Genomic DNA, 12,112 nt, shown 5'->3' with positions numbered 1-12,112 from the left:
GGACCATATATATATATATATGAAAGTTCGTAATTCAAAGGCTGTGTCTAATGATCCAGCATCACAATGTCATCACTAGAATACCCTCCTGGATTTTTCTCCCTCGCTACTGTCCAGGGAAGGGGTTCCTCCTTTCCCCCACATTGGGTCTTTACACATGGGTGCCCATCAAGCCTGCACAGTTGAGTCAACATGTTTAACTGCCACTCGGGAGCCATCCTTGGAATCCTGGGGCAGGACCCTTCCAGCTCCAGGCAGCAGCAGTTGCCCTAAACCAGCAGCTCCTTTGGACTGTTGGAGGATGAGGAATTAGATTTTCAGGTCTCCCTGCTCCACCAAGATCTCCGGGAGGGGAAAGGCTGGCAGTGTTCGTGTCACTATGAGCAAAGAGAGAACCCCCTTATTCTGTAGGATGAAGGATTACAGGCTCCTGCAGAATGCCTCAGGAAGGTAAGGAAGGCCCCTGTCCACAGTTATTTCCCTGTTAATACCAGTAATAAACCGAGTATGCTTTTTACACCTATAATACTCTCTGCGCTTTGAGTTTCAGGGCTTCTGCTTTCAAATGAATATTTCTTTTTTTAAGATAAATTTGTATTTTCTTCTCTTAAAAATTGTAACAGGAAATGGTGCTTTAAAATACAAGTAGCACTATGTTTAAAACACATCACGAAATTGATAAATTAGGAAACTAACTGGGTTTATAATTCCTAAACATTCTTCAGTTCACTTTCCTGATTTATCAAGTCTAAGGTTTGGACTGAGGCTTAAAATTATGACAATTTCTGTAAGCTAATTCCTTTTCTGTGTGCATTAATAATATACAGCAAAAAGTTGTGTGCCCACTATATTTAGGCATCAAAAGAGATATATATACATGTATATCTGCTAATATGTGTACACACACATACATAATATATGTATGTATATATTTTGAATGCTTCTAACTACTCTGCCAGTTAAATATGTATTAATACCCCATTTCACGCCTTCAGTTCAGAGATGTTTTGTAACTTGTCTAAGCTACATAACTCCTAGAAGCTAGAACCAAGTTGGTTCCCAGGACCGTGTGACCCAGAGCCTGCGCTATTCTCACTAAGTTTCTTCCCGGCACATGTGTTGGTTTGAGTCTGTCTTGTCTAAGCTCTTTTCATTGTGATTTGTTCATTGGCAGTTATTTCCTTTTCATTCCTGTAAGAATTTGTTCAAGCATTGCGCCCAGTTTGCGTCTTTGATTATTAACATAGAGGAAAGCCCACAGCAGAAAATATTTTTTCTCCTAAAAGCCCTTCATATCATGTAACACAAATAAATATATTTGAGATGCTGCCTGATTTCAAGTTCTATTATAATGACATGTAGTATAAAAGCATCGTAATTGAGCCCAACAAAGTCTCTGTCGATCAGATTCAAAGAAATATATTTTCCAAGTACATCGAGTTCAGTTATATAAGAATCTATGATATTTCCTCTTATGGTTAAAGATACAAGATGCTCTAAGTTTTCACTAGGAATAAAAATATTCAAAATTGTGTAATTGGTTTCTTTAGGGCATATCTTTTCTCAGGTGCTCAAGAAATTTGCTTATTTCCCGGTAGGCATTGACTCTGATTCAGAAGAGTCACTATTCTTCGAGGACTGCTGCCCTCACAAAGGTCGCACACGTGGCCAGTGGAGACGCTGAGAGTGGGGTTCTTGTTATATTCCCTCTGCGTTTGGTCAAGAACTGTGATAGCTCCACTCCAGTCCTAATGCCAGCATCACGTGGGATTTTAGACCCAGATTACTATTTATTGATACTACTTTAGACTTAATCATGTTACCTAGTTATGTTGTCACTATTTTTGTGTCCTATTTTTCCTTTTTTCGAATTCAGTTTTTGTTTTGCACTAGAGAGCATTCTGGAGGAATTCTTTCAGAAAAGTCTGTGTGTAGTAACCTTTCTATCTCTTTGCATGTCCAAAAGTGTCTTTGGTTTGCTTGTACTCGGGAATTCTCATTTGCCGGCCACAGAACTTACTGGGGAGCGATGGGACTAACCACCCAGGGACTGGGCGATCCTTCTGGGAATGGAGGTTAATGCTGTTACATTAATAAGTGATGTGCATTGCACATATGCTTATCGATAAGTTATTTACAGATGGACAGAGTGTGGAATTTCAATGCCTACATCAATTTTTAAATTAATCTCTGATTAAGAATATAAAGTTTGGAATAGTGACCTTTCTTAATTAAGTCAATAAAACTGTCTTTGCCTTGAAAGAACTAATGATTTCTCCAACTATATGAGTTGAACCTAAGAAGCAGTCTATTCCTGCCCAATGTGTCTTACGTTTAGCCAGCCACTTCACATTTTCTAAGAGCTTTGTGAAAATCCAAGTCTATACATTTTGGTAGCATCTCTAGATTTTTACTCTTTTCTGTTGGTAGCAAATTTTTTAAATAAATCCTTAAAAGTCTTATGGTAAGATTTACTGTCAAGTATGTTTCTTATATCTTTATTTAGGCTGACATGTTTTCCACTTTTGCATTCATATGTGTCTTTTACTTTCTATATGTTAGCATCGGGGATGAAAAGGATGTCCAGGGCTTGACCTTAGAAATAACCAAAGAAGTGGAGTCTTTTAGAAATTCCAGCTTGGTCACAGGAGCAAGAGTGAGCGTCAGTCACAGCCCAGGAAGGCTCACAGAATGGAAAAAAGAACAGGTGAAAATCATGATGATGAAGTTGCTGAATTATGTCAGTTTCTGTAGGTCTCAACCTACAAAAAGCCTTTTCATAAGAAAGCGGCCCTGCTTGCGGGGAGGGGAAGGTGTCATGGTGATAAGTGTAAAAACGAGACTGTTCATGAGAATCTTTAATTACTGCCCTCAACTACAACGAAAAGTAATATATTTTAATAAGGAAATTTTCTATTTACTATTCAAGAAAAATAAGAGTCCCGAGCACCTCGTAAGTTTTTCTGGATGTGATTTAAAATGTAAATATGAGATGGAAATGAAAACCTACTCACCTGATTTTGTAGAACGCGCTGGGGGCGATGGAGCGGTTTGATAAACGGGACGCGTCAGCGATGCTCACGTGGGAGTCGGCCCTGGACAGAGAGCAGACTTCCAGGCAGGCCCTCCCGGAGGCCGCTGCGGTCGCTCTGGCCTGGTAAGCCTGACAACGCCGTTCTCAGGACGACTTCCAGGCTGGGTGCAAAGTATTTACAGTGAAGTTGCAGATTCAGTCTCTTCCTGTGACATAAAGTTTAGTTTTCCCCCAAAGAGAATAGATTTCTTCGACGAAATGAAAACTGATGAAAATTTGAAAGCAATTAGTTGCTTTTAACACATGTCCTTTCAACAGGCTTTAATTGATTCTGGCATCTCCACAAAATGGTGTCAATAATACTGAAAACTGATACACCTGTGAATGAAGTTTCTCTTGTTTTCTCCTCCTTGTTTGCAAAATTTCTTTGGTTCACAAACATCCAAAATTCCCTCATAAGGAATGTCTTGCACATGTAGAAAAAACATTTTTTAATGAAAATAGGTTGAGGCAAACTAAAAATTGTGGCCTATTTCCCACAGACCTTTTACTTCTGAAGCGTCTGCTGATCTTAGTTTTTACATATTTTTAATTATAACTTCTAACTTGCATTGTATGTTTCAATATGCGTATTTTTTAACTGCTGCCTCTCCCTATTTTGTTTACTGGTTAGTGGAGCATTTTATCCCGTTCTTACCACAAAAATAGAGCAAATTAAACTCCAACCATGTGAATGACGATATGATAAACATACAAAGAGACAATAAACGTAGCTAATGCATACAGCAATGTAGGTGAGATGGTGTAATATTGGAGAGTAAAGAGAAAAAAAAAATTCAAGCCAGTGTGAAAATATAAATGTGACATCTGTTTCAACATAAATGCGCTCCACAAGAGTCATTTAGCAACAGGAGAAGAAAGGAAGCCTTTGAGGGCCACCTTTCACGCCTAAAACCTTATTCACGTAACTGTAGTCATTAACATTTGGATCAATTTCAATGCAAGAAATTTAACTACTGTAAAGCCAAAAACTTTATATGTTACAAATGATCCAGTTCTAAGATCAGTGCATTTTATTTAAATATGAAAAGGAAAAGACATTTCTTGGTATGTGAATGATACAGTGTAAAGAGCTGTCGAATGACGTCTGAGTAGTCTTGCAGAATAAACATGTTATTTCGTCTTATGCTCAGGGCATCTCAAGCCACACGTTTGCTCAAAAGCAGGCATGTGAATCAAATGGAAAATAGTATATATATTCATTTATTTGCTCCATTATTTTGGTTCCCTGTGAAACAAATCCTGATGCAATTACCAAATCTCTCTTATTTGGAGTGTTTCAAATACGAAATTCTCCTTGACTGAGGGTTCTACCTGCAGTAGCCCCACGTCGCAATTATGGGGGCTCCAAACATAGGTCAGTCTCCACACTTAGCACTTAATGACGTCTTCCCTTCTTTCTGCTTCTTTTAGTAAAATGAAAGCCAAAGAGAAGTACCAATCCGACCTGTGGTTAGAAATTGAACACCTGAATAAGGGTGAGGAGCTCGGATCTAAAAGGGTACGGGGCTAATTGTTACCTAAAACAGGACCTATTGCACTCCCCTCCGCTGGGTCCACTTGCCCACACAAGAGCCAGCTTACTACACAGATGGGAAAATAGCTCTCATAAGCGAGCCTGGAGCCCGAGGCTAGTGTGTGTATGTGTGTGTGTATCCACTCGTATTCAATAAAATGTTCAAAGAGCCATTTTTTTGGCATTTAGGATAGGCCATCTATTTTTTTTTATGTGGTCATAATAGCTTATCACATAGTGGGATTTCAGCTGTACATTATTGTTTGTCATACACCGTATAATTGTGCCCCTTCATCCCTTGTGCCCGCCCTCCACCTCCTTCCCCTGGTAACCACTGATTTGTTCTCGTCTGTAAGTTTGGTTATCTTCCACATGTGAGTGAAATCATATGGTGTTTGTCTGGCTTATTTCGCTTAACATGATGCCCTCAAGATCCATCCATGTGGTTGCAAATGGGATGATTTTGTCTTTTTTTATGGCTGAGTAGTGTTCCATTGTACATATATACCACATCTTTTAAAGAACCATTTTGTTTGGTTTTATTTTACACAATTTAGAGATTTTTCTATCATAGTAAAAGCAACAGATTTTGCTTTAAGTGGAACTACCTTTTTTCAGTATCATGAAAATGTTCTTGTAATAGATAAACATTTTTTATTTCATACCATTCACTTCCCAGTTTGGGAATGTTCCCACGAGCCGCAGCGTGAGGCAAAGCCACTCGGGTGATGTGGAAGTCAGCTAACACTTATACTGGAGAGGGCGGAGGGGACACGTGTCTGTGTGTTCAGGGCTGTCCCAGACCCTGTGGGGAGACTGAAACGTGCAGCTGAGGAGACAGCATGGAAGACTCGCTCAGACTTGCATCGGGGTGCTCATGACCATCCTCCGTGAGTGCCTGCTTTAAGCCATTTTCAACTATTTATTAGTTGAAACGACTTTTTTTTTCCTCCATTAAGATCTCCTAGACATTTTCCCGTGAATCTGGAAGCTAAGAATATGTCACACTTAACACAAGAATTTCTTAAATTTCCTTTCATTATGAAGGTATTAATGACAAGAGAACTTAGTAAAAATAAACTGTGGCTGTTCCCTTTAAGCGAAGGGATGTTCTAGTCTCTTAACAGAGGCCATTTCTTATACAAAGTAGTCACTGGACCTTCTTTTGTATGTTTGAGCTCCTCTTCTTTCAACCGCCCCAGCTCTGTGGCTCACATTTGACTGCATCAGAGCAGCGTGGGCCTGCACCAGCTGATGAATATTCTGGAGGGCAGAGGGTAGACTAATAAGGAACTGAGGATAGGCAAACTCCGGAAAGCAGTGGCTGACCAGTAAATACTTGTGGGTTGACTTTTTCATGGACTATAGAAGAAGCAGTTAAAGAGAACTTGGGTACCTTTGCAAAGATGAGAATCAAGATAGGTTCTAATTAAAGAGAGGTGTAAGGAGGCACAGAACGTGGGATGGCTGGTGTAGAGCCATCAGATGGTGGTGGTCCCAGGGCAGATGCTCCTACAGAGAAGTCAAGGCCGGAGCGTTGCTCACTACAGAACGCGGGGTTCTGTGGACAGGGTACTTAGGGTCCAAAAACGTTGATTGGTGGGAGTACTAATAGGCTTGACGGTTTTTAGAAGGAATCTAAAAGAAAAGACCATATATTATCATCATGCTTTATGAAGTTAACATTTCAACCTAGAGTTTTATTTTTCTCATTATTTTCTCTCTGAATGGTGCAGAGCAATAAAATCCTTGTGCAGTGTTAGGTGACATTTCTGAACACATTTCCTTATTCGACCTCTAAGCAATCTTATTAGTGATTTATAGCTGAAAAGCTGACACTCCTGGCCATGTCAGTTGCTAAAGGTATGCTTGTTAGAGAAAGTCTAACTTTGTACTTTTTCTTCTCTGATATTTGAAAGGAATCATAATTATACTTTAAGACTTCATTTTGAATACCATATATTTAAAGTTCGTACAATTGCTAGATGACAAAGTTTGGAATTTCTTTAAAATTCCCTTGAAGAAAAAACCTTGTAGTTGGATAATTTATTCTGTCTAAATAAATAACACCTTGATACTATGATAAAAGTTTTAAGTGTAATTAATATTTGTTTTATACCTGCCTATGTTCTTATTACGGATAACTTAGGTTAAAAAGTGCATACTGGGTACCTGGGGGGAGTAATTTGAAATTGACTCCTGGAGTGGGGAGAAACTAGCATAGAAAGAGCAGCCATCATTGGTATGACTGTATTCCTGAACTCCCCTTCGGTCTTCCAAAAATGTTTCAAGTTTTATTTAAATGTAATGCTATTGGGGAAAAGAAAGCAATGATTCAATACACAGGAGTTAAATAATTTGTGCAAATGTATATAATTTACTTATGTACTTTCATTATAAGTTTACCAAGAATTTGCCAAAAATTGTTTCATTTAAGATGCAGAATGCTAAGATACACTAAATACGTTTAATATGTAATATATAAAATATAAGAACATATTTTGATTTAATATGTATACATGAAAAATCAGATTATCTCTGAAAAATACGATCTGAGAACAATTTTAAACAGATTAAGACTGAAAAAGGCATGATTGTTAGTTTCAATTTTCTAGCTTAAAAAATGTTTGCTATTGTTTTCCAGGTATAGTGCAACAAGACTCAAGCTCATCTTCCTCGGCAGGCTTTAGTACAACCAGCAATGCTGTGGTTCCATGTGAGGTAAGTCCTAAGCTTCATGAGTATGTTCTACAGGCGCTTCAGAAGTCACTGATGTTCTCAAAATAGCGCTTCCGTCTTGTGCTAAACCTGTTTTCGTATCATTCCACGTGAGAGGACTGGGGGCTTGACACAAGCACAAGGAAAAAGACAGGTGTTAGTGGAAAGTAAGGCTGCAAGTTTTTGTAAGCTGTAAAGCCATCTCTATTACAACTAAAATAACCAGCAAAATATTTTACGTTGGGAGCTATGACACATATACATAAAAGTGGATCAAACACAGTGTGACCCCCCACTCAGCTGGGGGTTGCGAAACGGCTGACGCCCCGGAGCTGCGCCCTTCTGGGTCGCAAGGGCTCTCTCTCTGCTGGGGACCACCCTGCTGCTCACGGCACTGACTTCCTCTTTCTCTCGTGTTTTTACACTCGGTATATGCATCCCTAAACAATAGGACTTAATTTTAGAATGCATGTGAGTGGAATCACGCTGTAGAAGTTCTTTTTTTTTTTGAGGAAGATTAGCCCTGAGCTAACTATTGCCAATCGTCCTGTTTTTGCTGAGGAAGACTGGCCCTGAGTTAACATCCGTGCCCATCTTCCTCTACTTTATACGTGGGACGCCTACCACAGCATGGCTTTTGCCAGGCGGTGCCATCTCCGCACCCGGGATCCGAACCAGTGAACTCCGGGACGCCGAGAAGTGGAACATGCGAACTTAACCGCTGCGCCACCAGGCCGTCCCCTGTATAAGTTCTTTCATGTCACAGCATTGAGTTTGTGAGTTTCATCCACGTGCAGTCATAATATGTCCAACTGTACTTCTGTATAATGTTCCTTTCTATTGTTGAGGAACCTTTGGATATAGGTCTGGCTCCACTCAGGAAAACAGGAAATCTATCAGTTATTTTAATAGACATTTTATTTTATTTACTTATTTGAAACAGGTTCATTTAGGTGCAATTGATGTGCATAGTTAATGTATTCAATTAGATGAGCTTGGACATATGTGCCATCAAGCTAATAGATGTATCTCTATCTCCAAGGTTTCTTTGTGCTTCTTTGTTGGTGGTGGTGTTGTCGTCATTGTTAGAACACTTAACATGAGATAACCCTCTTAACAATTTTTGAGTGTTCACTACAATATCGTTAACTATAGGCACAATGTCGTACAGCAGACCGCTAGAACTTACTCGTCTTGCATAACTGAAATCTTATACCCATGGACTGACATCTCCCTTTTTCCCCCTCCTCCCAACCCCTGGCAACCACAATTCTACTCTCAGCTTCTAAAGATTGACTACTTTAGATTCCTCATGTAAGTGGAATCATGCAGTATTTGTCCTTCTGTGACAGGCTTGTTTCGCTTAGGGTAATGTCCTCTGGGTTCATCCATGTAGTGGAGACATTTTCAAACAGAGAATTGGTGGAACAGATAGTGAGGACTAAAAAGACAGAAAGAAAACAGTGAGGTAACAGAGAGGGAGTAATTGAAGGAGCAGCTGCCCCTGCTGGGGCTTGAGAAACAAAATGAAGGGATTGAGGTTTCAGAGCCTAGAAGCTTGGAGGAGGGGCAATCCAGACCTCTGAGGGGGCGTGATGGGCTGGTTCACAGCATGAAGAAGGAAACTGGAGTCGGGGACCAACCGCTGCAGGCGGGGAGGGCTCTGCAGGCGATTACAGAGTCGTCGTGCACGAGGCAAGAAGAAACACCCAGACTTCTCAGAGATTATAAACACTGGCCCTACATCGATGCTAATTCCTGGGACCCAAAGCACCACTGTTGTCCACCAGTCAGCACGGGGGCCCTGCCACACTGGGAGGTAAATGACATTTTGGCCTGGGACTGTCTTTCAGTGGACCCAGCGTGGGCTCTAACTAACGACAGGTTAGAGCCATGGTTACTGAATAAACAATAGGAATAAACATACCCAAAACATGGTGTGACCTATGTATCATCTCCACAGCCTAGAGAAAGAGGGAGGCCTGTTACGATAGGAAGAGCCAAATATAAGTCCTGAGACCCCTCTAGGATAGTCTGGTAGGCAGAATTCTAATTGACCCTTAAGATTCCTGCCACCTGGTGTACACACCCTATAAAACCCTCTTCCTTTGAATGTGGGCAGGACAAGTGAAAATGAGACAGAATGTCACTCCCATGATTAGGTTACTAATGAGTTGAACCTGAGTTGATAAAAATAGAGGTTATCCTAGGTGGACCTGGCCTAATCAGGTGAAGTCTTTACAAGAAGATTGAGTGCCAGAAACTCTCTCCTGTGGACCTGGAAGATGCAGCCCCCATGAGTTCTACATCTGCAAGGAAATGACTCTGTTAACAACCTTGTGAGCTGGAAAGAGGACCCAGATGCAGCCTCAGATGAGACGCCAGCCCTTTCACATCTTGGTTTCAGCCTGGTGAGATCCTGAACAGAGCACCCAGCTGGGCCATGCTGAGACCTCTGACATGCAGGACTGCGAGATAATGAATGGGTACTGTTGTAGGGTGCCAAGTCTGTGAGGATTCGTTATTCATCAATAGAAAACCAATACAAATAGAAAAGCAAAAGCAATACTATGTCCTGGGGGCAGTTGCAGAGGGTAGTGCAAAGATTTGAAAAATGCAGGGCTAGCTGTCTTTATCAGTCCTCCCTTAATCACCTACTTCTTTTGTGCAGAAGCACATAGATCTTGGAGAATGCAGTGGCTGACCGAAGCTTCATCAGATGGTGAGCCCAATTGCAACTCCTATTCCATATCTGGTATCTTTACTGGAGAAAAAATTTAAAAAGCCCGCACACGCAGTTCTTCGTTATCTATCTGACAAATGCTTTTCTTCCTTTTGTACCAATTTGTAAGTTCTGTTTTGGGCACAAAATAATGACCTCTTATGGCTGCTTTTTGGCTGACAGTAATTATAAAACAACATTGATTATCAGACACATCTCTATTTCAGAGATGTTAAAATGTAAAAAAAACGCGTCTTAAAGTTTATAAAATATGGTCGACAAGAAACTTGAAAATAACTACAGAAGAAGTAATAAAATGTGGCATGGCATATTCAAAAAATAATCAAACAACTTCTAGAAATTAAAAATGTAATTAAATTAGTTAATCGATGAACGTGATTGACAGCAAAATGAATATAGCAGAAGGAAAATTAGTGAATTGAAAGACAAATCAGAACAGGATGAAAAGAGGAATTAGTGGAAAATACAGTAGAGAGAATAAAAATAGTAGAAGGTAAGATGAGAAGGTCTAACCAGCAATTGGTTCATGTCCTGAAAGGTGAGTAGACAGAACAGAGCAATAGTTGACAATAGTTGAAATTCTAAAGAATGTGTTTTAGGCAGAAAGAAATTGATCCCAAATGATAGGTCTGAGATAAGAAAAGGGGGAAAAAAAAAAGAAAGAAAGAAAGTGGTAAATATGTATGCAAATGCAAATTAATATTGACTGAATAAAACAGTGATAATAACGTCTAGAGGATTAAAAAACAAAAGAACATGGATTAAAAATTGGAAGCAATAACATTTAATTCAGAAGAGGAGTATAAGAATTTAAAATATTCTAGGATTCATGTGTTGCCCAGGAAGAGAGTAAAGATTTAATCAATTTCTGATTTGTGGAATTAATTGTGCATGTTTTAATTTCTAGGGAAACTACAAATAGAATAGATACAGTATGAATAAGTTCAAAGGGAAAAAAAGTAACGATAAACATATGCAGCTGATCTAACAAGACAAGAAGGGAGAGGAAAAGAAACAATGAATAGATGGCATAAACACAAACTAACATGGTAAAATAAATGCCAATAAATCAGTCACTAAATAGATTGCAAATAAAGAAAATACTCCAGTGAAAAAATAAAGATTGTCAGAGTAGATAAAAATAAAATCTAACATTTACTATTCATATGGGGAGCTCTAAAACATAAGCATATAGAAAGCAGAGATCACTATATAAAAATCAGATAAAATCTAAAGCAAAAAAATTACTATTGGAGGTAAAGAAAATCCCTTAACTATATAAGAAAAGGTTAATTTTACCTGGAAATCATGCTAGTTTTAAATATATATGGGCCAAATAATGTGGCCTAAATATATGTAATATGGAAAGTGACAGAACTACAAGAAGAAACAGACAAATCGGTAAGGATAGAGGAAGATCTGAACGCACAATTCTCAGTAATTGATAGAGAATATCTGAATAAAATGGTTAACAAAATTGACCCAATGAACAAATATAGAACAGTATCCATAACAAATGCCGAAAGCATTTTCTTCTTAAAATCACAAAAAACATTTTTCAACAAAGAGGAGATGGACCACAAACCACATCTCAACAAATCTCCGTGGGCTGGACTCGCGGAGACCACGTTCTTTGACCATGAGAAAGCTAAGTTAGACATAAATATTTTAAAATATATGTTAAGTTCTTATATGTAAATTAAGAAATACATTTTTAAGTAAACCATGAGTTAAAGGAGAAATTCTAGTGGAAATTGGAAAATGGTTTGGATAGAATAATAACAAAAATACTATACGTCAAAACTTGTGGAACGCAGCTAAAGCAATATTTAGAAAAAATTTATAGCCTTATGTACATAAAATAGAAAAGAAGAAAGACTGAAAAGCTGGTGATCTAAGCATCCGTTGAAAGAAGTTACAGGAAGAAAAGCAATTTAAACCCAAAGAAGGCGGAAGGCAAAAAATAATAAACTTAAAGCAAAGATTAACGATATAAAGAAAGTAACAAAATAGAATGGAACAGTAAAGCCCATAGTTTCCA

The 12,112-nt window shown here is 38.9% G+C and overlaps 1 protein-coding gene across 1 annotated transcript in view; it reads left to right on the top strand.

Moving 5' to 3' along the window:
- Positions 1–379: 379 nt before the first annotated feature.
- The window catches only part of LOC106839745 (serine/threonine-protein kinase MRCK alpha-like), a 48,214-nt gene continuing 36,481 nt past the window's right edge, over positions 380–12,112 (top strand). The window contains exons 1-5 of the mRNA XM_070495668.1: positions 380–450; positions 2,563–2,656; positions 3,027–3,157; positions 4,508–4,572; positions 7,255–7,331. Of these exons, the coding sequence (XP_070351769.1) occupies positions 380–450; positions 2,563–2,656; positions 3,027–3,157; positions 4,508–4,572; positions 7,255–7,331 (438 nt within the window). The remainder of the gene's footprint in view (positions 451–2,562; positions 2,657–3,026; positions 3,158–4,507; positions 4,573–7,254; positions 7,332–12,112) is intronic.

This window comes from Equus asinus, chromosome 23 (assembly GCF_041296235.1).
Source record: "Equus asinus isolate D_3611 breed Donkey chromosome 23, EquAss-T2T_v2, whole genome shotgun sequence".
NCBI lineage: Eukaryota > Metazoa > Chordata > Mammalia > Perissodactyla > Equidae > Equus > Equus asinus.
Note: the sequence above shows the minus strand (reverse complement) of the source record. Positions and strands in the feature narration are given on the sequence as shown.